Consider the following 26,771-nt stretch of genomic DNA (forward strand, 5'->3'; position numbering starts at 1 on the left):
CTTAAACCTACACCAAAATGGAAACAAAAACCAGTGCTAGTCCATAAAATCTCCTACAAAGATGATGATGCCACCAAGGGCAATACCACCCTACCAGTGGAATACAAGGGCCATAATTTTTTGACAATTATGAATATAGGAAGGGCAATACCACCTTGCCAGTGGAATGCAAGGGCCATACTTTCTTGGCAATTCTGGTGGATACACAGCATGAGTGATTATAGAGACCAAAACCACATGGTAAAAATGGAGAGAGGCTGGCTCTCTGCAAAGTGTGGATGGTCCTCCAACTAGCATATGGAAGGCTTAAAACCCCCATATAACTACTAGAAAAAGTCCAAGCCACTAGCTGTGGGGTGTAGTACATTTTCCATAGTATACTTTGGAAGAGCCCCTAACTATCATGTATACTAAATAAACTATTCATGCAGCTCATGGTGGTGCAAGACTAGGGTTATGGCTATCTCTGTTTGCAACATGAGGGCATAGCTATGAGAGTCAATCCCTGGGTTATGGTTATCTTTGTTTGCAACATGAGAAGGTAGCTATGGTGGTGCAAGATTAGGGTTATGGCTATCTTTGTTTGCAACATGAGGGAGTAGCTATGAGATTCAATCCCACAACGCACAATTACAAGGACACAGCACCCACAAGTGGTTATATAGCTACAACTCATTTTTTGTGTGATGAAGACGGCTATGCAATAATCATGATAAGCATGGTGTCAAGCAGCCAAAACCTTGTCGATAGAGAGTGACAACAAATTAATCTTCAGCATGATGAAAACTAATCTTTTAACGTGTCTCCATGGGTATCAATAGGCTTGGAGTCCTCCAGACCAAATCTATGTAGAAATGTCCCAATGTACTTTGTTTGACACAAAGCAATACCTTCATCGAAATACTTAAACATTATGCATACGTCGGCAACATACTAAAGAATGATCAGAACTACACCATCCATATGCTTGACATACAAAGCACTATCCATTGGACTATTCAAAAGAACTATGCGCAACCTAATAAGCATATATTTTCTCTTACTAAGTATGTGGATTTTGCTTTTAACCTATACACTTTTGTTTTTGTGTCCTTTTTTTAACAAGCCACTAGGTTGTGCTACAGACACTTTCTCATGTAAATCAATGTACAAAAATAGAGTATTAATGTCCAATTGATGCAGATTCCAACCATTATGAGCTTCCAATGCACAAAAGCTACAAATTGTTGTTATATAGCAAATGGGAGCAAAAGTGTCAACAAAATCAATACCCTTCTCTCGAGCACAACCTTTTGTCACAAATCGAGTCTTATATCAATCAACACTAGCATTATGCATACGCTTGAACTTGAAAACCTACTTAGTACCAATGAGTTTTTTCCCAGGTTCAAGTTAAACAAAGGTTGCGTGCCACTCTTCATATTGGTATTATATTCACGGATTGCATTGCAACCGTTTTTTTGAACTTAATGCTTCATTAAATGACAAACGTTCTTTCTCATTATACTTGGCACACCCAAATCATAACAATATGATGGATAAGTGGCATGCTAAGAACCTAACCAAAATACAACTAAACAAAAGTGCACTGAATTTACTATCACATAAAGTTTGAACCAGCCATTTTGGCATACCTTTAGCTTGCTCATTTTCAGTCCTATTCTCAACAAGTACATCTTGTACATATGCATCAATAATTGGCTAACCCATAACATCATTTAAAACTTGCATAGGTTGTACATATGCCTTGTTACGACATACATTAAAACTCCCACCATGAAATAGAGGCAACAACATATCATACACATTCTGGAAGATTACATATGTCTCCTTGCTACATGCTTACAAAGGCTGAACTGCATCTTCAACAAAATCTACATCTTGATTGATCAAGGTAAGCTTGCTTTGCAGATGATACAATTTGTAACTTTTCTTTCTATACTATAAAAAAGAATTACATTTCATAGTCTTATCATCTAATTTTCTACGTTTTTGTTGATGGACCAACAACCAAAGACACACGATTGAATTGTAGATGACTTTATTTCCATGCTAAGATTCATATAAACAGGGATAGACTGCAACGCTTCAGTGGGACAATTCTTTAGCACATGTCAAGCCAAAACGTATGCGGCAAAGCTTAGCTATTGATCATGCATCATGCCACCTTCATAAGTGACCTATTTTTTCTCTCACCAATGCCATTTTGTTGAGAGATAAACGATATTATACATCGGTGATTTATCCCATAATTCACCTAAAAAGAAAAAGAATTGACATTGCCTCCCCGGGATCAGAATGAAGGATGTCCATAGAGCAACCAGATACAGTTTCAACCATAACCGATTCTCTCCATAAACAATGTGGAATAGATTAAACCCAGTACAAATCTTTTCAAAGACTCTATAAATGCATAATGCTCTATCTAAGTACTCATCCCAATCCTTTGGATGGCCTTCAACTAGCTTGAACAACATCTTCTCCAAGATTCCATTAAAGCTCTCAACAAGTCCATTACATTGTACAAACCTTTGAATGATGTTCAATGCTTAAGTAAGATTCCTCACCATAGCCAACTCTAAGAGCAACAAAACATTTCAGACGACTGATGTGGATTCTAAACTTATGCCTACCACTGTAGTTACTGGTAGTTGACGATTGTCTTGCAAACTTGTGCAAAGTCTTATACTGGGCCTACTTTAATCACCTCAGAACTCACCAGGAGCTGAGCGTGTTCCCTCCTCTCTCTCTTTTCTCTCTCTCTCTCTCTCTCTCTCTCTCTCTCTCTCTGGCGATGGCGGAGCCATCCAAAGTTCTGCACTTCCGGAATGTGGGTTCGGAGATTTCTGAGGTATGTGAGAGTGCAGGTGCGCCACTGTGTGAGAGAGAGCGAGAGGAAAAAGTTTTAAATTTTGCGCACGCGGAAATGGGGGGGGGGGGGGGGGAGGGGGGAGTGGCGGGGGATTTCTGAGGTATGTGTGCAGGCCACAGAGAGAGAGAGAGAGAGAGAGAGAGAGAGAGAGAGAGAGAGAGAGAGAGAGAGAGAGAGATGTTTTTGTGTATGTGGGTGGGCTTACAGGAGGACCTCAGCCAGCTTGTCAGACCTTTCGGCAAAGTTATAAAACTGGTGATGCTTCGTGCTAAGAATCAGGTACATGCAAGTAAGCACGAGCTGGGATGCAAAGAGCTGCTGAGTGTACTGTTTTTTAACGCACTTTTTGTTTTTATTGTGTGAGAGTGCAGGCTTTGGTTCAGATGCAAGATCTCGCGTCTGCTAGAAGCGTTGTGGAGTACTATGAGAATGCACAAGCAAACGTGAGGTGATCATTTTGCCCTTGGACAATCAGAGGTTATGCTTTTTTGAGCTACAAAAGGGTTATCAGTAGGAATGCATGAGGTTAGAGCAAGTGGCGCTCTAGCTGTTTGTACCAGTTTTCATTTCTGTCTGCATTTATTAGCTTCAAATCTTGTTGTGACTTGGGAGACTTAAACCCATATTTGCAAAAGATGTTTCCTTTCTTTGTGGCTACTAGCAATTTCATGTAGGTGTATTTAACCTTTAGCAAACTTTATAGAAGCCGATAGCAATGTGTACATCAGGCTAGCAGGTTTTCAACTGTATTATAGAGAGAAGGAAAATTGGATAGGGAACAAACTAGTGTACATAGAAGTTAGGAGTTGGACCTTATATGCTCTTTGGTGCACCCAGCACCCTTCAGTAGTTTTTAATGTTTTTTTCCTCAATAAGTATAATAAAAAATCATTTCTTTAGGTACAAAATGCTGCCCATGAGCTACAACTCTCTCAATAAGTTCAGAGACCGCAAATGTACAATGCAAAATAGGCAAGACACGCTGCCCATGAGCTACAACTCTCTCAGTATGTTGAGAGACCACAAATGTCCAATGGAAGAATTGTAACAATGTATTGGATTTTTATGGCTAATGATCCATATTATTGATTGTTGCAAAGGGATTAAGAGCAACAATTAATTAAATTGACAATCAAGAAACCCAAAATTGAGATTGACGCATGGTTAAGGACAAAGTTTCACGAGACCGGCTTTCGTTGGAAGAATTTATGAACCTAGAAACCTTTGAGCATACATTATGTAGAGCTCTCTTGAGAAGTGTTGTGGATGATGAAGTCTTAGAACTTCACAATCCACCACTTTCATAGCTCGAATTACTAAAACAATTGTTGAAAACAATTTGTGGTTTCATTTTGACTCAAGGCTATGGCACTAAGGATTGTTTGTGGTGCAAAGAGAGGGGAAGGATGTGTGGAGGATGCTAGGTGTACAAACTCATGTATTCGGCCATGGCAAGATATTGTGGTAACCTTGTAAGTGTATCCGTTTTAAATTGTCAGCATGAGGTGCTAGGTGGTGAATAACTAAAGTAGACATGAAACATAATAGCAAACTAGTAAAACCACTATCCATGAGAAATTTGCAAAATCCATATGTGAGATGTGGAGTTCTCCTTGGACAAGATTAATTGTAATTTTTTTATTAAATTGAAGTGTCAACTTGCTTGTAGAGTCCACTCTCAAAATCTGAGTACAAGTTATACTGAGGTCTCATATTTAAATCATTTGGTGCTAAAAGCAACCCTTACAAGCTCTATTTTAAAAACTTTTTAGTAAAAGCAATATGTTGAGTACAAAGCATCAACGAGGGTTTCTTTTTATGTTAGCTCTGCCTTGCCACCACCCGTCCTCTTGATTATTTTGAGATTTGCGTTGCGATTTGCGTCGGAAATCACATGCTCATACAATCAACCGATTGTGTTGACACTAATTATTTATGCGTACAATGCTTGCATAAAATGCCTTCATGTTATGTGATTTGCATGCCATTGGTGAAGCTTTAGAATGCTGAAGACTAGTGACTACTGATATGTTTTAATTAGTTTAGTTTAGCGACTTTACTTTTCTTTTAGAGGAAGTATGGCCGATATTAGATTTCTTTCGTGTCAATGTGTTATGCTCATTGACGGTCCCAACTTTGACTCTTGTAGATCCTCAACGTGTAAGGTGCAGCGGAAGTGAATGTCTCAAGATGAGTGCTCCGAATTGTGCTCAAGGGTTCCTTTTACTTACGGAAGGGAGAGCATTCCGTTCCTTTAGTGAGAGAGTGCAAATGATCACAAATAAAGTGGTAAACATTGTGAATGAAGGTGCTGAGACTGAGAGATAGAGAGAGAAGAATACGACACTAGAATGTTGTCAAACCGTCCTCCAAGGGCCCCACTCTCTATGGCGAGAGCGGTCTACTATTGATTGCACAAATCTCTACACTGGTCTGAATGCAATGGTCTCGCCGACGATGTCCACGGCGACGAGACGGGATGAAAACTAAAAACACTAAGGGGCTGAAATCTGCAAATCTTGTATCTGTTGAATTCTGACTCTATGTCGGTGACGACGGCGTGATGATGATGCCCTGAAAACGCAGATGCTGAAATCTGCGAATAGTATCACAAACACTTGCTAGGGCTGGCTGAGCAGACTTGCAGTGACACGTGGCAGTGCAACGTACGGACAGGTTCGCAGATTGCGGCGCAAATCCCGGAAGGCAATGTAGGGAATCCAAGCTGACGTGGCAGATTTCCGTACAGCAGCTGTACTGCAGTTTTTACGTTAAAAAAAAACTGCCAGCTTTTATTTTTATGCAAGGCATTAGAAAGAGAGAGAGCTTTGCTTTATTTTTAAGCCTATTTTAAAAGGGCTTTTGACACTTTTGGGGCTCTGCTTTTGGCATCCCTTGTAAAATCTTTATAAGTGTGGATGGGCCTCCCACTTCTCAAAGCATCTGGACGCAGAGTTTGAGAGTGTGAGTCTCCCACTCCCTTGTACTTTGAGTTGCAGATTAATACAAAAAGAAATACCGAAAGGGGCGCTAGTCTTTGGGGCCAATATCTCTAGGCACGGGACTCCGCCGGGCCGTGTCAAATCCATTGTGAACTGGTTTGAAGTGATTCCTGTCGTGTCGCGGTAGAATCTTGACTTGGAGTGTCCAAGTCTGTTACAGTGGTACCAGAGAACGATCGATTTCTCTTCTACCGGGAAATCCGATCCTTTTTACGCGACACTTATAGATTTAGACAGAGATCAATCGACTTCCTGTGCATCCGGAGATGCGGGAAGAGATCATGAAGAAGATTCACGTGAGGAGTACGACCCACCTTGGCCTACTCATGCGGAGCTTGAAGAGATGGAGCATCGACGATTGATCAACGATGCAACAAAGATGATGCTAAATTTTGCGAAGGACCCAAAATTTGCAAAATTTATGAGCCAGACCTCCTTTGAGGAGGTGCACTCACAGTGGCGGCAAACCACGGAGCCACCCCTCAAACCGGCACTCAAGAAACCTCTTACTCCAAGGATGTTTACAGAGCAAGAATTAGAAGAGATGGTTGAGACACGGATTTCTCAGCTTTTTGACGTGCAGAACAAAGCCCTAAAGCACGACAAAAAGTAGAAGGAAAGGCACTGACTTCCCGAGTTATTTGGGTCGTCAGTCTACATTTGCCTCGGCAAGAAAGCAGAAGCATGTGCGATTTGAAGGAGTACCCAGTTCTTCTTCTTCTTCTGACAGTTCTTCTAGCTCCTCTGATTCGAGCGAAGAAGACAGAAAAGGGAAAAAGCGAAGCAAAAAGCAAAGCTTTGGAAAGGGCAAGAAAAAGGCAAAGAAGTCTAAATCTCGCCCAGTTGTTGACAGTTCTACAGAGGACTCGTCTTCGGATAGTTTGGACTCTGATGACAACAGCTTTTATGCAAAGAAGAATAATTTTTATAAAGCCAACCAATATGACTTTCTGGAGGATAAAAGCAAGAGAGTCCGAGAGTTTAAAGAAGGTGGACAATCAATTAAATTTGACACGTTTTCTGGATATCGAGATGCTTGGAAGGCTTTGGCCTTCATTCAGCAGTTTGACATAGCTTTCTTCTGAGGGCGTTACTCAGAGCACTCCAAGATTCGAAGGGCTACCTCTTACTTCAAGGGCAATGCTCGAACTTGGTGGTCCACGCTTCTATTGAACAAGATAGCGCTAGTTAAATGGCTGAAATTTAAAAGGCTTTTTATTTCTTCTTGGTTGACTTGGGAGTATGAACGCGACATACGAACTGCTTGGAACCATCTTCGGATGACCAAGAAGGATACATTGGACGCATATTGCGAGAGATTCTAGAGATCTTTTCTACTAGCCTCTTCATTTAAGATCTCGTTCAAAGAACAGATTGAGCGGTTTACCTTGGGACTTCCTACAGAGATCCGAGTTCACTGCTTAGAGCAAAAGTCAGATTCCATTCAGGAACTGATGAGTCATGCGAAACGGGGTTTTGCCATTCACCACATATGAAATCATGGCGTAAAGGACCGAACAGACTTCGAACAATGAAAGTAGAAAGAGGAAGAGCAACCCAGAAAAGAAACAAGCTCACTCTTCGAGAGATAGCCCTTTACATCAAAGAGGGGAAGTGCTTTGGATGCGGGGAAACTGGGCATATCTCCGCGAAGTGCCCTAAAAAAGCACCGAAAGAACAGAACGACACGGATGAAGACATGCCAGAGGGTTCGAAAGCAGCTGAGGAACGTGGATGAAAAGGCAAGATGAAAGCAGGACTGGTTCCAGATTGCATGGGTACTGACCCAAGCACGATCGACGAGAGTACAGAACTTTGCCGAGCTTCGGGCAAAGGGAAAGACCAAGAAGCCCTGATTTCTTTTGATGTAGGAGCGAAGGCCAACTTCATTTCACCTGAATTGGTGGCACGGCTCGAGATCACACCTGATCGGATGGGACCACTAGCAGAGGCAGTTCTAGCGGCACCCGACAGGGATGTAGCCATTACACCTATCATTAACAAACTTCGGTTGCATTGCCAGGGGTATTTGGGGCATGAGACTTCTACATAATGCCCTTGGAAGGTTGTGATGTCCTCTTGGGAATTCCCTGGTACCATAAGAACAACGCCGTGGTCGACTATCGGGCGAGAAAAGCGACTTTGACTACAGAAAAGGACCGAACTATTGTACTTGATGTAAAACTTAAGGGCGAGTCTGTCCCTATTGTATCGGCTTTGGCCGTTTCAAAATTAATGAAATCCAGTCTGTTTGTTTACTCGATCTTTTTGAGAGATTTGAATGATGAGAATAGGACAAATCTGTTTGAACTTGATAAAGAACGCCAAGATTTTCTCCACACTCATGCTGATTGCTTTTTAGAGGGCCTGCCAGACGAGTTACCACGAGCTCGTCCTGAGGATCATACCATTGATCTAATACTTGGAAGCACTCCACCGAACCGGCCACCTTATCGTGTGAGCCGAGCCTAGAACAAAGAAATTATGAACCAAGTGAAAGACCTCTTGGAAAAGGGTCTTGTCCAGCCTAGTACTTCACCGTATTGCTCTCCAGTGTTGTTGGTTTTGAAGAAAGACGGATCTTGGAGAATGTGCATTGATTATAGAACTCTCAACAAAATCACCATCAAGAACAGATTTTCGATTCCGAGGATCGATGATATTCTTGACCGACTACAGGAATCCTCGTGTTTTAGCAGGATTGACTTGAAGAGCGGATATCATTAGATCCGAATCGCGCCCGGAGATGTCTACAAGACAGCTTTTCGGACGACTTTTGGGTTATTTGAGTTTTTGGCGATGCCTTTTGGCCTAACCAATGCTCCAATGACATTTAACTGGATGATGGACATGATTTTTTGACAGTATAGACTATTTGTTGGCACTTTCTTTGACGACATCATTGTTTTCTCCAAGAATGAGGGAGTACATAGAGAACATTTGGTATAGGTCTTTCAGGCATTACGAGATCACAAGTTGGTGATTAATGCAAAGAAAATTGAATTTTTCCTACCAGAGATACACTTTTTGGGACACATTGTGTCAGCAGTAGGAGTGCAGATGGAACCGGCCAAGATAGAGACTATTCGTGATTGGCCCGATTTGAAGAATGTCCATGAGGTTAGAACTTAGAAGCTTCATGGGCTTGTGTTCGTACTACTAGCGGTTCATTAGAAAGTTTGCAGAGGTTGCTTCCCCTTTGCATTTGTTGACGCAAAAAGGAGTCTCTTTCTCGTGGGGACCCACAAAGGTGATTGTGTAACGAACTGCTGACGTGTCAAAGCCTAAAGAATGGAGCCAACTTATAGATGTGGCCGAGGGGCCTAAACTGTCACAAAGTGATGACGTGGCTGTCCCATAGCAGAAACCCTAACCCTAATTTCTGCAAGAAACCCTAACTGTTGAAACCCTAATTTTGAAAACCCTAACCCTAAAACCTGCAAACCCTAATTCTAGAAACCCTAATCCTAAAACCTATAAACCCTAATTCTAAAAACCCTAACCCTAAAATTTGCAAACCCTAATTCTGGAAACCTTAACCCTAAAACTATAGAAACCTTAACCCTACCCTTGAGGCCAGCAGGGAGATTTTCAAAAACTGCGTTGGCTGATGACGTGGCAAGTTGTATGGATTTTCCTGATTTACGTTGGCAGCTTTTTGGCTTTGCTTTTGGACCAGATGCTTTTAAGTTTGAAGGCTTTTTACTGTAACTGCTTTTCAGGCCAAGGGCCTTTAAATATGAGGCTAGGGCTCATTCTCTGGCATGCTTCCTGGCGAAGGTGCAGAGTCTGGAGTACCAGCTTGTACTGTGTTGATGCAATATAAAGAAATACCGAAAGGGGCGCCAAGGTTTGGGGCCAAAACTCTCTTGGGTGGAATTCCGCCGCTCCGTGTCTCGTGTCGTCTCTCTCTTTCAGTTCAGTTGTTATTGAAGTGCTAAAAGTCTGTTCAGTCTGTTCTTTTCTATTGTCACGTGGTGCCCATCTTCTGACAGTGGTATCAAAGTATCAAGCATTGTGCTTTTTTGAAAGCATACCGGTCCTACAAAAGAGCAGATAGAGCTATTGACTATTGGAATTTTATTTGAGGTATCTTTGCCCTCCAACCTGGGCTTATTAGCCACTCCCACCCTTACTTCATTGCGCATCGGGCGCGGTCCCGTCTTCACCGCTCATGTCTTACAGGGCATAAGCCAATGAAGATCACTTGCAAGAGAAGGATCTAGATTTGTTTCAAGTCATTGTTTTTCTCAGAAGCAGTGCCATGCAGATGTTGATGTCTACAGCTACCAAGCAGCATACTCCAAGGACTTGGCAAGCTTTCAAGCAAAATTTTTGCCCGAAGTTATATGGTTTCTGACATCTTCCTTCGGAGTGCAACTTTTGGCAGAGGGGTATCCTGAAATGCTTGCTATGGAAACCCTAGCAGATTATATCTTGAAATTTCTCGACATCTCTCAATAGATGTCTCTTCTCGAGTTGATGACCTTGGAGGTTCGGTGCGATTGCTATCTTGGGACTACCATTGCCGCCAAAGAAACACTATCTGTCCAAGAGCTGATGGACCATGCTGTGCTCGGCTACGACCTTACGGAATGAACCTAACCCTAATTTTTGGTGCAAGTTTCAAGATGGAAAGTCAATCGACTTTTTGAGCTCGATTGATGTCGAGATTGCTTTTTAAGTTTGAGTTCTGTTTGATCTTGTTTGGTGATCCTGTTTGGAATTTGTTTGAAATGGATGTATTTGTTTTGGTGCCGATTTGAATTGTTTGACTCTGGTTTGATACTGGTTTCAATGATTGGTGATTTTACTCCCGGGTGGAGAAGTGAGAAATACTGTTTTGGTATTATATGAACCTCGGAACGACGTAGGCCGATGCTTGGGGAGCGTTTTGTTGTATGTTTGGAAACCTCGGAATGACGCAGGCCGATGCCTGGGGAGCGTTCCGTTGTATGCTAGAAAACCTCCGAACGACGCAGGTCGATGCCTGGGGAGCGTTTGGTTGTATAGTCCTCTGAGCTCATGGCCCGGACCTTTTTAGGTTATTTGCGAGGGGAGTGACGAGGTAGTCATTGAGTAGCTTCATACCGCAGATCGTTTGTCTCGGGGGAGTGCTCAGCGGCGCTGTTTGTTGTGTCTTGTAACATGCATATGTAAGCATTTGTGTTGCATTGTGATGTACCAATTACTGAATATTCCTAATTGGATGGGATTGCCTGGGTATGTAATTTTAGTGCATTAAGACACACGTGGAAGATCAGTACGGTCTAGATGGCTAATTTTACTACGTCGGAATATCAAGAGTTCCGATCTGGACGAAAGGAGAAGCTAGCTCCTTGATCAAAACAGCCGAAAGGAGAAGCTAACTCCTTGATCAAAATAGCCGAAAGGAGAAGCTAACTCCTTGATCAAAAGAGAAGAAAGGAGAAGCTAACTCCTTAATAAAAGAGCAAATTGATTGTCCCTCGGAATGTCCCTGGGAATGACCCTCGAAATTTTTGAGCTAAATTGAGTTGTTTTGCAGAGATGCTGTAATCGTAGAAACCCTAACCCTAACCCTAACCCTAACCCTGAGGGCAGCAGGGAGATTACCGAAAATTGCGCTGGCTGATGATGTGGCAGGCTGTACGGATTTCCGTGATTTATGCTGCCAGCTTTTTGGCTTTGCTTTTGGACCAGATGGTTTTAAGTTTGAAGGCTTTTTACTTTAACTGCTTTCAAGCCAAGGGCCTTTAATATGAGGCTAGGGCTTATTCTCTGGCATGCTTCTTGGCGAAGGTGCAGAGTCTGGAGTACCAGCTTGTATCGTGTTGATGCAATATAAAGAAACACCGAAAGGGGCGCCAAGGTTTGGGGCCAATACTCTCTAGGGTGGAATTCCGCCGCTCCGTGTCTCGTGTCGTCTCTCTCTTTCAGTTCAATTGTTATTGAAGTGCTAAAAGTCTGTTGAGTTTGTTCTTTTCTATTGGCACGTGGTGCCCGTCTTGTGACAGACTGCCTTTCAGTCATGAAAGAGAAATTGACTACAGGACCAGTTTTGACTCTGTCGGACTTGTAGAAGTCATTTGAAGTATATTGTCGTAGTCTGGGTGCAGTCTTAATGCAAGAAGGCCATGTCATTGCCTACGAGAGCCGATTGTTCTCAAGGTCGGAATTGACAACACAAATTTATGAGAGCTTTTGGCACTTATCCATGCTCTTACTTAGTGGCGACATTACCTACTCAGAGCAGATTTTACTGTCTTCACAGACCTTCAGAGTTTACGCTACTTCTTGTCACAGAAGCAAGCAACTATCGAAAAGCAGATGTGTGGGCGAACATCTTGTCACAGTTTCACTTCCAGATAGTCCAATGTCCATGTGTAGGGACATAAGAATTTGGTGGCGGATGCTTTGTCCCGGAAGTCGTTGGTTCTGGCTATTTCCGCAATACATCATACGAGCTTCGAGGATATGGTCGATCAGTATGCCATGGATACAGATTTTGCAGATATTTTCACTTGGATACGGAATGGGGAGATAGTAGCGGGATATTCCATTCGGGATGGCTACTTGATGAGGAAAACGATATTGTGCGTCACACAATTGTTGAGGGAAAAGGTTATGACTGAATGCCACTGTCCACCTTTTATGGGTCACCGCAACATTGCTACCACCTTGAAAGGTGTGGAGAAATACTTCTTTTGGCCAAGACTCAAGAAGGACGTGGATGATTTTGTGCGCAGTTGCTTGGTATTCCAGAAGGTCAAGTTTGATAGGCGTAAAGCACAGGGATTGTTACAACCTTTACCCATACCCACCCGCCCCTGGGAAAGTATTGCAATGGATTTCATTTTTGATCTCTCGAGAACACAGAGTGGTCACGATGGTATCTGGACTGTTATTGACAGATTTAGCAAGCAAGCTCATTTCATTCTAGTGAAGAAAATAGTCAAGCCGGATCACTTAGCGAGACTATTTGTGGCCCAGATCTTCAGATTACATGGCATGCCTGAGACGATTGTCTTTGACAAGGACCCCTAATTCACGAGTTTGTTTTGAAAGGCTATTTGAGAGAACATTCGCACGCTGTTGCAGTTCTCGTTATCTTTCCATCCGCAGACTGACGGGCAATCCGAGATTGCCAATTCAGTGGTACTAGATTTATTGAAGTCTTATATCTTGGATCAAAAGACTCAATGGGAAAAGTATTTACCTTTGGTGGAATTTGCCTACGTGACAATTCACAATGCTTTTGTCACGTGACACATCCAACCCTATGTGTCCGTGGACAAGCTACAACATGACCAGGGTTCAGTTCAGTCAAGTCAGTCTAGGATAGGAAGCGATTTGGCACTTTTGTGAGTCTGTTCGCAGACCGTGCGTGTCCATACACTTAGATTAGATGCATATCCTCTGGTTGCACACAGCATGACCATCATATTCGAGTCAGATCCCATCAGTAGCATTTTTACAATGCATAGACCGATTTTCCCTATTTTTGACATTTTTCACTTATTATTTTTAAGTGACTTTTGTTGGAAAGTAGGTAGGGCAATTTTGCTAAGATAATATATAAGCAAACCAGAGTTAGCACTTTCTGACAGAAGAGGCAACAGGAGCATTGCTCAACAGGCACCTTCTCAAGCAAGAAGACTTTGGCGATTTCAGCCCACAGATCAGCGATTCCCTCATGCATACTAGCGTTTTGGGCAACCTCTGGCCAGCGTTTTCAGCACGGGACTTCGGCAAGCAAAGGACTAGCAAATGTAGTGTTTTCAAATAGCCTCCGTAGCGTTTTTGCACAGCCATACCAGTGATTTTCAGCAGGAGATTTCAGCCTTTAGACAGCGTTTTGCAAACTCTGCATCAGCCTTTTACATGCAGCCATTCCAGCATTTTCAGCATGGTGTTTCTGTTAGCAAGGGGACACCAAAACAAGGACAGACCCAGCCAGCAGATCGGCGTTTTTAACTCAGCCAGTCAGCGTTTTTGATCCAGCACATCAGCGTATGTAGCAGCAGGAACCAGCGTTTTGCAATAGCATATTCAGCCAAAGGACCATCGGACTTAGCGGATAAAGGACAACCCGACAAGAAACATCCCAAAGCATTCAGTTTTCAGCCATAGTCTCGTCCTCGTCATCCACACCGTCGACCTCGACATAGCCCCATTAGATTTGCATCAGCATCTTGTACCAGTTTGTGCAAACAATAGTAGACCACTCTTGCCATCGAGAGTGGGGCCTTCGTAGGAGGGTTTTACACCGTCCCGGTGTCGTATTGTCTTCTCTCTCTATCTCTCAGTCTTAGCTGTAAAACCGGCCTGTTAACTTCAAAAAGGGCGGTAGACTTTACTTCAAACCTTGATTTAGCTTTCACCCATTGTTAGTCGTCTATTCTACCTGTGCTATAATGACACAAGAGAGGGGAATGGGATACAGATGCTAGAATGCATCTCTATGCGAGTCAGACACTAGATTGGCCCCTAAATAGGCGCCCCTTTCGGTATTTCTTTATTCTTTGAGAGGGTAAATTTACAAAGTAGAGTCCTGGGAATCCTTTGTCTATATCCAACTAGATACCACTTGATTTGGCCAAATTTCGGCAGCATAACAGCCCCAAAACTTGCGCGAAACCAATTCCCCTGCTGGAACTCACTTCCACTCGCATAAACCCTCTGATTCCAACTCAAAAAGAGCAATTACAGCTCGTTGGAATTTCTGTTTTTTTTCACTTGTTTTGAGCCCCAACACTTCCCAAAAGTGTTCTCTGACAATTGGGCACTGTTCCCAATGCACCTGGCATCCAAACGGTTGCAAAACAGTAAATTTCAGACCGCTGTATTTTCTGGTTAGGACCTGTTTTTGACCTAATTTCAGCTATCAACTGTCCCTGCACTGTTCCCAATGCTTTGGACTACGTGCCCCTTGATTCTGGCATGATTCCGAGCACAAAACAGTCCCAAAACAGCCCAAAATCAGCAATAGAACAGTGCTGATTTTTGTGTGTTTACTTGAGAGGTTATCACTCTCTCGTTTCCCTGCTTTGGAGTAGCAGTTAGCTACTCCTGTTCTTTTTCAGGGAGGCTCTTGCCTCAGCAATAGAGCATCAAACCACAAGACTGTACATGGTCAATCTGATGAGCCCACTAGAGGGGCATAACCATAAAGAATAGGGGAGAGAGAGAGCAATGAGAGGTGCGCAGGTCATGGCATCTTGCACCTCATTGTACATAGAGGGTAAGCCAGCACTCCATTGAAGCTCTCCCACCTGTGACAGCACTAAAAAACGAGCTCATGCTGAAAATCACGTTTTTGCCTTCTCTTTAAGTAGTAAACTGGCCTCAGAGTGCCAAGTGTCACTCATTTGTGCATTTTCCCGCTTTAGATCCTCGGGTCTAAAAATATCTTACCTGCAGCCTCTGTTGACTTGGCCACAGAGTAACAAAATGATCCCCATGTCAAACTGCACGTAATGACGTGAAACATTTTGCCGTCCAAAAATAGCAGTCCCTAAAATTTAGGAGTTTTTGCCATTACATTCTTTTAGGTCATCTGACCCTCTTTGTACACTGCAGCCACACCCAGAACTGAAATGTAGCCTATGTAGCAAAGGATTCCGCTTTGGCTGGCCAATGACCCCACTTTGGCTAACCATAGTCCTTGTCCAACCTTAGTGCTCTTTAGCCCTCAGGCCTAGACTCTCTCTGAACAGTTCCACATTGGCTATGCAACGTAGGGCAGTTAGATTTCGAGAGGGGTGTTTCCAAAAGGTAAAACAAACGAAATTTCCCAAAGAAAGAGAAAATAAACAAAAATGGAATTGCCACTGGCTGGTGACATACCCCCCCTCTTGAAATCTCAAACGTCCTCGTTTGCACCTATGTCGTACATGGTCATAGTCAACCCTGGTGTATTCAACACCTCGTCGACACATGTACGACATATACATGCTCATTGTCAACCCTGGTGTATTCAACACCTCGTCGACACATGTATTGCCTGCGCATGAACCCTGTCCCAATGACATAGTGGTAGCTTCGCACTCTGCCATTTCTTTGAGTCATTAACTTTCCAATGAGAAAATGGTAGCGACGCGTTTTGCCATTGTCTTTTAGTACACGTTGGATCCAGTAACACTTTCGAGCATACCCAAACCGACAGTTTAAGATGCAGTTACACATGTACCCTTTAATAGAAGCAATTACTGTATCCTTGACAAACTGACAAGAAATACTCACTTCTATAGCACTAACCAAACTTTTGGACATTCCATAAGAGCAATTGCCAAACTGACAATCTGTACAGCTCTAACATTCATGTAGCATGCACTTCATTTGAGCTCATTGTAAGTAACATGTACATCATTTCTTTCAGAAGCCATTGTCACACTGACGATCCATGTAGCTCTGAATCTCAAGGGGTCAAGGTAGGTTGCAAACCAAGGTTTTAAGTTCCCATACTTATAGTGACTCTGCAAGTTCACTTTTTTCCATCCACTTGACATCCAGAGGTGAATAGCTTTTGAACTTTACCAAACAGCACCTTACAACCTTGCCTTTTCTTTTCTTTCTTTATTTGCCAAAATCTCTTCCGGGACCAAGATCTCGTCAAGTTCCTTGACTTCCGGCTGATCTTCAACTGGCATATCTTCTGGCACATCACCCACATAGGGTCTGAGAAGACTCACGTGAAACGCATTGTGAATCTTCCAACTCTCAGGCAATTTCAGCCTTTATGCAATATCATTGATTTGCATACTGAGCATCGAGAACAATCTTTCTCTGCTCTTCATCTTGATCTTTGGAGATTAACCTGTGATCTACCCTTATGCTGTCACTTTTATTGGGTTGAGAATTCTCTTTTTGACCCAATTTTGGCAGCATAACTGTAGTAGAAATCTTCACAACCAAAAATCCACATATCCAAGTGATTATCCACGCATAATAGAGCACTTTTGCAAACCTATCCTGGAAATTCAGCACGCTGAATTCTCTGTTTTTAGCTCCTAAAATGCTCCAGATCACTTGTATTACTGTCCTCTAGCTTCCCCGAAGCTCTTGGGACAAAAAGGCATCAAATAGGGTCAAAATCGTAAATCTGCAGAAAAATACAGCAAGTTGTATTTTCTTCTTTCGGGCTCTGTTTTGCGTGCCAATCACACCAATTCGTAGCCTTTGATCTTCTGCATCAGTAGGACTACTTGCCCTTTGATTTACACGAGATTTCTCGCAAGAAATCTTGTTAAATCATCCTGTACCTGTTTTGAATTAGCCTTTAGCTAATTCGGTACCTGTATGAAATCATTCCAAGTGGAAGGAGTCTGTCCTTGTAACAACAGTGTATTCCACCACTGACTTGCATTTTTTTTTCCAGAAAAGTGGCAGCTTTCCTGACTTTAATTGTTCCTTCCAACAAATGCTTTGTCAAACTGTTCGAGGAAAGAGAAAACCTTTGTCCTCTCATCAAAGCCATTGAATGTGTCAATGGACTCACTGATCATCTTCTTTGTATGGCTTTAGCTTATCCATTGACTCCAAATTGTTAAAAGAGACAGTTTGCATAATGGTACACCTATGGGAGCCATCTGTACTCCCTGGCCAGTAACATGTTGATGTCCAGGTGTCATATTCACTGATGGGATTGAAAAACCAGCCATACCCAAGTTGCCTTGTGACACCCCAAACTGACCTTGTGTGCCCTGAAATCCTGGGTGCAAACCAATGTTTGCATACATGGGGTTGGGCACCATGCCTTGCATACCCCTAAACACTGTTCCTGGCATGCCAAAACTGCCTTGAACTTGATGTGCTATTGATGAAGATTGTATGAACTCCATAAATCTTGGATTCTCCATCAATTGCTTGAACATGGTCACAACAGTAACAACCTGCAAAGCTTTCTCTGCTTGGCTTGAACTCTCGCCAATTTCATGTGCAGTTGGAATAAGCTGTCTATCCTCTGAAGAGGAACCCTCTTCCTTGTTGCCATCCATCCTGTATCCAAAGAAAGACTCGTAGCCTTTCTCACCTGTAAATCCAAAGAAAGACTCGTAACTTTTCTCACCTGTATCCAAAGAAAGACTCTCGTAGCCTTTCTCACTTGTAAATCCACTCGATCTACTTTCAAACTCTCTGTGTTTTCAAGAAACTCTCTATGTCTTTAACCCAAACTAACCAAGGCTCACTTTCTGAGGAAAAAGTGATTTAATCCCGTCGATGGAACCATGTAAACGGCGTGTTAACTTCAAAAAGGGCGGTAGACTTTACTTCAAACCTTGATTTAGCTTTCACCCATTATTAGTCGTCTATTCTACTTGTGCTATAATGACACAAGAGAGGGGAATGGGATACAGATGCTAGAATGCATCTGTATGTGAGTCAGACACTAGATTGGCCCCTAAATAGGCGTCCCTTTCGGTATTTCTTTATTCTTTGAGAGGGTAAATTTACAAAGTAGAGTTGGGAATCCTTTGTCTATATCCAACTAGATACCACTTGATTTGGCCAAATTTCGGTAGCATAACAGCCCCAAAACTTGCGCGAAACCAATTCCCCTGCTGGAACTCACTTCCACTGGCATAAACCTCTAATTCCAACTCAAAAAGAGCAATTACAGCTCGCTGGAATTTCTGTTTTTTTTTCACTTGTTTTGAGCCCCAACACTTCCCAAAAGTGTTCTCTGACAATTGGGCACTGTTCCCAATGCATCTAGAAGTGTTCTCTGACAATTGGGCACTGTTCCCAATGCATCTGGCATCCAAACGGCTGCAAAACAGTAAATTTCAGACCGCTGTATTTTTTGGTTAGGACCTGTTTTTGACTTAATTTCAACTGTCAACTGTCCCTGCACTGTTCCCAATGCCTTGGACTACGTGCCCCTTGATTCTGGCATGATTCCGAGCACAAAACAGTCTCAAAACAGCCCAAAATCAGCAATAAAACAGTGCTGATTTTTGTGTGTTTACTTGAGAGGTTTTCACCCTCTCGTTTCCCTGCTTTGGAGTAGCAGTTAGCTACTCCTGTTCCTGTTCAGGGAGGCTCTTGCCTCAGCAATAGAGAATCAAATCACAAGACTGTACATGGTCAATGTGATGAGCCCACTAGAGGGGCATAACCATAAAGAATAGGGGAGGGAGAGAGCAGTGAGAGGTGCGTAGGTCATGACATCCTGCCCCTCACTGTACATAGAGGGTAAGCCAACACTCCATTGAAGCTCTCCCACCTGTGACGGCACTCAAAAAACGAGCTCACAGCTGAAAATCACGTTTTTGCCTTTTCTTTAAGTAGTAAACTGGCCTCAGAGTGCCAAGTGTCACTCATTTGTGCATTTTTCCTCTTTAGACTCTCGGGTCTAAAAATATCTCACCTGCAGCCTCTGTTGACTTGGCCACAGAGTAACAAAATGATCCCCATGTCAAACTGCACGTAATGACGCGAAGACATTTTGCCGTCCAAAAATACCAGTCCCTAAAATTTAGGAGTTTTTGCCATTACATTCTTTTAGGTCATCTGACCCTCTTTGTACATTGCAGCCACACCCAGAACTGAAATGTAGCCTATGTAGCAAAGGATTCCGCTTTGACTGGCCAATGACCCCACTTTGGCTAACCGTAGTCCTTGTCCAACCTTAGTGCTCTTTAGCCCTCAGGCATGGACTCTCTCTGAACAGTTCCACACTGGCTATGCAATGCAAGGCAGTTAGATTTCCAGAGGGGTGTTTCCAAAAGGTAAAACAAACGAAATTCCTTAAAAAAAGAGAAAATAAACAAAAATGGAATTGCCACTGGCGTGGCTGGTGACATCAGCACCTTCACGCACAGTGTCTATTCACTTTGTTTGTGATCACTTGCACTCTCTCATTAAAGAACGGAAGGCTCTCGCTTCCGTAAGAAAAAGGAACCTTGAGCACAGTTCGGAGCACTCATCTTGAGCAAAGTTCAACATTCACTTCCGTTGCACCTTACATTGGTATCAGAGCTTTGGCAGTGTTCTGTATCACTCAAGGAAAGAACCACAAGAACCACATAATTTTTTTTGCTTGTTGCGATCGCACGTAACCTAAGTCCTCTTGGGTGCGTCGATTCCTAATCGTGTTTTTGAAGAGTGATAGGAAACCCAAGAAAGAAGGGCTTGTCCAGCCTCCCCTTGTGCCTCTTTTCACTCATTGAGAGCGGACCGTGCACTTAGTGGCCGGCCAATTGACCTGAGGTGGGAAAAAGCAACCTTGGTGCGAGCGTAAGGCCGCCAAGGGGTGCGCCCGCGGAAAAGAGCAGAACTCGGGTGAAGAGAAGTTCCTTCTCTAACACAGATTGCAAGTGAAAGAAGAACCTCAAGAACCTCAAGAACTTAAGATCCCCAAGAACCCAAGAACCCAAGACCCACAAGAACCCAAGTTCCTCGTGAACTTAAGAACCCAAGACCACAAGAACCCACGACTTCAATGGATGGTCATCACTCGAAGCGGAAAGGATACTTCGCTTGGAGGTGATGAGCATGAGAGAGGCGAAGAAGAATTTTCCCCACGAGGAGGTTCCCCCTTCCCCATCTACGCCAAGGATTGCACCAGATTCTATGGAGGAATTGGAGCAGTTGTTTATGGAAAGAAAGGTAGAACGCGAAGAAAGAAAAGCAGAAAGAGAAGCAGAAAAAAGGCCTACGAAGAACGAAGGGCAGCCATAGATCGTGAATATGAAGAAAGAGTGGCAGCCATAGAGCGTGAAGCACGATTGGAAGCCAAAGAAAGACGAGCAGAATTTGATTGCGAGAACAAAGCAAGAAAAGACAAGAGCGACCAACACATGAAAGAGTTCTTGCGACTCTTTCAATTGTGCAGGCACCGTTTGAACAGAATCCGGAAAAGGAGACTCTCTCCGTCTCTTCTTCTCCAAAGCATGACACGTGATTTGCATGATTATGAGCATGATGATTTGAATGACAATGATTGACATGATGATAAACATGATGAATTGCATGATAATGATGAGCATGATGATTTGGATGATAAGGACAAGCATGATGATTTGCATGTGATTTCTCACAAGCATGATGATTTACAAGATAAAGATGATGTGATTGTTCACAAGGATGATGGCTTAGTTGATGCTTTTTCTGGGAAAGCTAACCTTGTTGCAGATTCGATCGATCACAAAGAATCGATCTTGGCTTTTGAGTCGAGGTCCCCCCCCCCAGGCAGATTCGATCAAACACGACGAACCGATCTTGGCTGTCGAGCCTAGGTCCAAAGAACCCTCACAGGAAGTACTATGTGTTCGAATGATTCGTCAGCACGCATTGTTCGAGTGTTTCATTCGTGATTGTTTCCTGTATTTTAGTCAGCGTCTTTATGTGATCCCTTTTCCTAGGCATGACATATTGTACGTTGAGCACGTTTCACTCATGAATGAGCACGGATGTATGCGGCTTTTTCATGCCAAGCTGAAAAGTATGCATTCAAGGACGTCACATTCCATGTCTCTTGTCACAAGACGGGCACCACGTGTCAATAGAAACGAATTGACTGAACAAACTTTTAGCACTTCAATAACAATTGAACTGAACGAGAGAGACGACACGCGACACGGAGTGGCGGAATTCCACCCCAAAGAGTATTGGCCCCAAACCTTGGCGCCCCTTTCGGTATTTCTTTATATTGCATCAACACAGTACAAGCCGGTACTCGAGACTCTGCACCTTCGCTAGGAAGCATGCTAGAGAATGAGCCCTAACCTCATATTTAAAGGCCCTTGGCGTAAAAAGCAATTACAGTGAAAAGCCTTCAAACTCAAAAGCATCTGGTCCAAAAAGCAATGCCAAAAAACTGCCAGCATAAGTCACGGAAATTCGTATAGCTGCCACGTCATCATGCCAACGCAAAACGCGGAAATCTGTACAGCATGCCACGTCATCATGTCAGCGTAATTTTTGAAAAACTACCATGTCATCAGTTTGCGGGTCCTGCTTTATTTTAATCCTTTATGTCACTTGGATCCCCATCGGACGGGGTCTCCATAAGTTGGTAGGACTTCTTCTTCTGTTACTTGTTCTCTTAGGGTTTAGGCCCCTCGGCCAGCATCTGCAAGTTGGCTCCATTCTTTAGGGTTCTGACACGTCAGCAGTTTGTGACATTCTCTTCCTTGGTACGACACATTTGTAGAAAGAGCACAAGAAAGTATGAGCACCAAGCATAGGCATTTCCGTTGGGAATTGCCACAGTTAATTGATTTAGTTCAGAAAGACAAGATTCAATCTCATGGTTTGCGTTTGTGTGGTGAACGGTTTGGCACTCCGTCTATTTGTTCATCTACATTGCATGCACAGCTTGTTTAAAGGAATAGAATTTTTCCAGTCACTTTACATGGTATGGGTATGTTCATGGTTTTGTGTTTGAAGTGGTTTTAGGAATTTTCATCCTCGGAGATTCTTGAAGAAGGTAGACGCATGACTATAGACGAAGTGGAAGCATTGAAGATGACTTTGTGTCGCTTTCGGCGCGGCCCAAAGAAGCAAGCGTTGTAGACCTTTATGAAGTTCAAGTATCGCACGATCCACACATCAGAGTGGACCGATGAAGAGTCCTTCACAGGATTCCGCATGCTATTACCGATCTCCCTCGACGCCATACAGTTCGGTACCTGTACCTCACTTTGAAAAGGAGGGGAGTCACGTGACACATCCAACCCTATGTGTCCGTGGACAAGCTACAGCATGACCAAGGTTCGGTTCAGTTCAGTCAAGTCAGTCTAGGATAGGAAGTGATTTGGCACTTTTGTGAGTGTTCGCAGACCGTGCATGTCAAAACACTTAGATTAGATGCATATCCTCTGGTTGCACACAGCATGACCATCAGATACGAGTCAGATCCCATCAATAGCATTTTTAGAATGCATAGACCTATTTTCCCTAATTTTGACATTTTTCACTTATTATTTTTAAGTAACTTTTGTTGGAAAGTAGGTAGGGCAATTTTGCTAAGATAATATATAAGCAAACCAGAGTTAGCACTTTTTGGCAGAAGAGGCAACAGGAGCATTGCTCAACAGACACCTTCTCAAGCAAGACCAACTGCAAGAAGACTTTGGCGATTTCAGCCCATAGATCAACGATTCCCTCATGCATGCTAGCGTTTTGGGCAACCTCTGGCCAGCGTTTTCAGCAGGGGATTTCGGCAAGCAAAGGACCGGCAAACACAATGTTTTCAAACAGCCTCAACAGCGTTTTTAACACTTGCTGTCTAACGTTTTTGCACAGCCATACCAGCGATTTTCAGCAGGAGATTTCAGCCTTTAGACAGCATTTTGCAAACTCTGCATCAGCGTTTTACATGCAGCCATTCCAGCGTTTTCAGCATGGTGTTTCTGCCAGCAAGGGGACAGCGAAACAAAGACAAAACCAGCCAGCAGATCAGCGTTTTTAACTCAGCCAGTCAGCGTTTTTGATCCAGCACATCAGCGTATGTAGCAGGAACCAGCGTTTTGCAATAGCATATTCAGCCGAAGGACCATCGGACTTAGCGGATAAAGGACAACCCGACAAAAAGCATCCCAAAGCATTCAGCGTTTTTGATCCAGCACATCAGCGTATGTAGCAGTAGGAACCAGCGTTTTGCAATAGCATATTCAGCCGAAGGACCATCGGACTTAGCGGATAAAGGACAACCTGACAAGAAGCATCCCAAAACATTCAATTTTCAGCCATAGTCTCGTCCTCGTCGTCCACACCCTCGACCTCGACATAGCCCCATTAGATTTGCATCAGCATCTTGTACCAGTTTGTGCAACCAATAGTAGACCACTCTCGCCATCGAGAGTGGGACCTTTGGAGGAGGGTTTTGCAACGTCCCGGTGTCGTATTCTCTTCTCTCTCTACCTTCACTCACAGTGTCTATTCACTTTGTTTGTGATCACTTGCATTCTCTCATTAAAGAACGGAAGGCTCTCCCTTCCTTAAGAAAAAGGAACCTTGAGCACAGTTCAGAGCACTCATCTTGAGCAAAGTTCAACATTCACTTCCGTTGCATCTTAGAGCTTTTCATGTGAGTCTCTTGAAGCCTTTTAAAGGCGACGTGTCCGAAGATGGGGAGTCTGATGAGCAACCTGAAGTGGAAGAACCTTGTTCCAGAATAGATATTGGCACATAAGGACAGAAAGATTAAGGGTAAAGTGATAAGGCGGTTCTTGGTTAAATGCAAGAACTATCTTGCATTGGATGCGAAGTGGATGGAGGAGGAGGACCTAGCAAATACTCCTCAGATCGTGAATCTTCACCCTGAAGCATTTGGATTAAGATAGTCTATTCTAGATGGAACCCCGAACTTAGCTTGGGCGGAATCTGGTGCAGCGGGTATGCACAAGAGGGGAGTTGCTTCGCTCCTTTGTCAACAGATTGCCTCGATTTTTGATACTAAAGTCACTGATGTCTCTTTGAGTTTCAGGGATACTGTGAGCTGACAGTATTCTGCTGTATGACTTTATGAATTGGAATTCCCGATAATATGATACTGATTTATTCTTGACTTGTTTAAGTGCAGGAACTGATAGACGAAATGACTGTAGCATTTTGGTCTGAATGATCTCGATAGACATGGTTGCAATAGGGATTAGTCAATCGGGCATCTATGAGGTCCTGAGTGGATCTAGATACGATTGCTAATTGCGTTGGCGATAAACCATGGTCTGAGATCCAAATGAATTTGTGAATGTGATTTGTCATGTGATGTCCTGTGATGTCAAGTGATATCCTGTGATGTCGTGTGATGCGATTGTCAATTGGTACATGTGCTAGATGTTTGTTCCTAGTGCGTTGGTACTAACAGTCAGTGTCTGCTAAGACAATTTATGGCTTCTATCTGTCTTGCAGGCATATCGAGGGTGATTACAAGGCTTTCAAGAGAGGGTATGTCACAGACTGGTGACGTGGTTGCCCATGGTACACGCACACTTGCTAGGGCTGGTTGAATTGCTGACATGGCAATAGACCTGCAGTGACACGTGGTAGTGCAGCGTATGGATAGGCCCGTAGATTGTGGCGCAAATCTCGGAAGGCAGCGTACGGAATCCATGTTGATGTGACAGATTTTCGTACGGCAGCGGTACAGTTTTAACGTAAAAAAAAGTTGCCAGCTTTAATTTTTACGCAAGGCATTAGAAAGAGAGAGCGCTTTGGTTTATTTTTAAGCCTATTTTAAAAGGGCTTTTGATTTACAGCTTTTGGGGCTCTGCTTTTGGCATCCCTTGTAAAATCTTTATAAGTGTGGGCATGCCTCTCACTTCTCAGAGCAGCTGGACGCGGAGTTTGAGAGTGAGAGTCTCCCACTCCCTTGTGCTTTGAGTTGCAGATTAATACAAAAAGAAATACAGAAAGAGGCTCCAGTCTTTGGCGCCAATATCTCTAGGCACGGAACTCCACCGGGCTGTGTCGAATCAATTGTGAACTGTGAGCTGTTTTGAAGTGAAATTCTTGTCGTGTCGCGGTAGAATCTTGACTTGGAGTGTCCAAGTCTGTTACAAATAGCGAGCTGAATCTGCAAACTCTAGCTGATCTGACCGTGCGGCGAGAATCTGCTGCGGGAAGGTGAGATCTGCGAGGTTTGGGGGCGGCGGTACGGAACCTAATTGCTGAAAATGCAAAACGTTGATGTAGAAAGTGGTTCTGTCGCCAAGGAACTGCAAAACGCTAGGCTGATTTGTTGTTCCACAAACGCTAGGGTTGATGTTGATATTTGCTGCAAAACGCTTGGGAATTTGCTTTCGCTAGGCTGATCTGCAACTTGCAAAACGTTGGGGCTGATCTGCAAATGCTGAAAATGCTAGGCTGTTCTTGATGGCTGAAAACGCTAGGTTGTTCTGCCGGGGGTCTTGCTGAGAAGGTGCACTGCCAGACACTTAGTCCTTGCTGCCTCTTCTGCCAGAAAGTGCTAGCGCTAGCTTTTCTTATATACTAACTTACCAACTTTGCCCTACTAATAGAGTCATTGATGCCATCTATTCTAGGCCAAAGTCGCACAGCATGGTTACGCCAGTGTTCTGGGTCCTTGCTGTGCCCGGAGGGATCGGCGAAGACGCGAGAAGCATGATCCTTCCAAATGTCTCGGATCTTCTCTTCGTCCGCCTGCAGCTCGCCGTTCTGGTCTCTTAGGGTTGAGCGGGCCCTCCTTTTCTGCTCCCCCCTAGAACGGCTTTCATATGCTTCCACCAAGCATACCATTCCTTGCGTCTTGCCAATTCGAAGCTCTTGAGCATGAATCGTTTGAGAGCCTCTCTCTCGCTTCTCTTCGTTTCAGCTCGCGCCTCTTTTCGGCACTCAACAAACTTCCTCCACGCCCTATCTTCACTAGAGGAATCACTCTCTGCATGCCGCAGAGACTTCCAAGCTTCCCGTCTTTGGTTGATGGATCTCTGGGCTCTCGGGTCTAGCCTAAAGCCTCTATTTGGCCTCTTGGGGGGCCTTACGGAGAACGCACCAACATCTCGTGAGACTCTTTCAGCCGCCTCCTCAAAGCTCTTCGACTGGCGGTTCACCGCCGCCTGCGTGATTTCCCCTTCCTCCGTTGCTTCTGGTAGGGAATCCCAGAAGTTGTGATGCAAAAAGAGTTGAGCCGCCGGTTCAATTCTAGTCGCATCAATGGAGGGGGGGGGGGGGGGGTGGTGGGGGAGGCTCCACACACACCGCATCACAAACCAACTTCACCTTAACAAGCCAATGGTCCGACAAATCCACCGCTCTCTGGACACTGGCATGGTCGAGGAACTGAAGGGCCAGATCATTGGCCAAAAAGAAGTCAATGTCTGATCGCCCTTTACCACGGGAAGAGTGATACGAGAGTCCAGAGCCTCTCGTTTGGACAATCTTAAAATCAAGGTCTTCACTCCCCAGCCATCTCTTCATCGGGCGCCGTCTAAGATTCCAATCCCCTC

General features: G+C 43.7%; 1 protein-coding gene across 2 annotated transcripts in view; it reads left to right on the forward strand.

Annotated features, from left to right (window-relative positions):
* Positions 1–2,669: 2,669 nt before the first annotated feature.
* Positions 2,670–26,771, forward strand: part of LOC147438162 (polypyrimidine tract-binding protein homolog 3-like) — a 66,088-nt gene continuing 41,986 nt past the window's right edge. The window contains exons 1-3 of one of the 2 annotated variants that reach the window (XM_086487496.1): positions 2,670–2,851; positions 3,080–3,151; positions 3,244–3,320. In XM_086487496.1, coding sequence (XP_086343622.1) covers positions 2,795–2,851; positions 3,080–3,151; positions 3,244–3,320 — 206 coding nt within the window. In that variant the 5' untranslated portion in view covers positions 2,670–2,794. The remainder of the gene's footprint in view (positions 2,852–3,079; positions 3,152–3,243; positions 3,321–26,771) is intronic. The other variant, XM_086487497.1, reaches the window with a different exon arrangement.

This window comes from Adiantum capillus-veneris, chromosome 17 (assembly GCF_014529385.1).
Source record: "Adiantum capillus-veneris isolate H3 chromosome 17, ASM1452938v2, whole genome shotgun sequence".
Lineage (NCBI taxonomy): Eukaryota > Viridiplantae > Streptophyta > Polypodiopsida > Polypodiales > Pteridaceae > Adiantum > Adiantum capillus-veneris.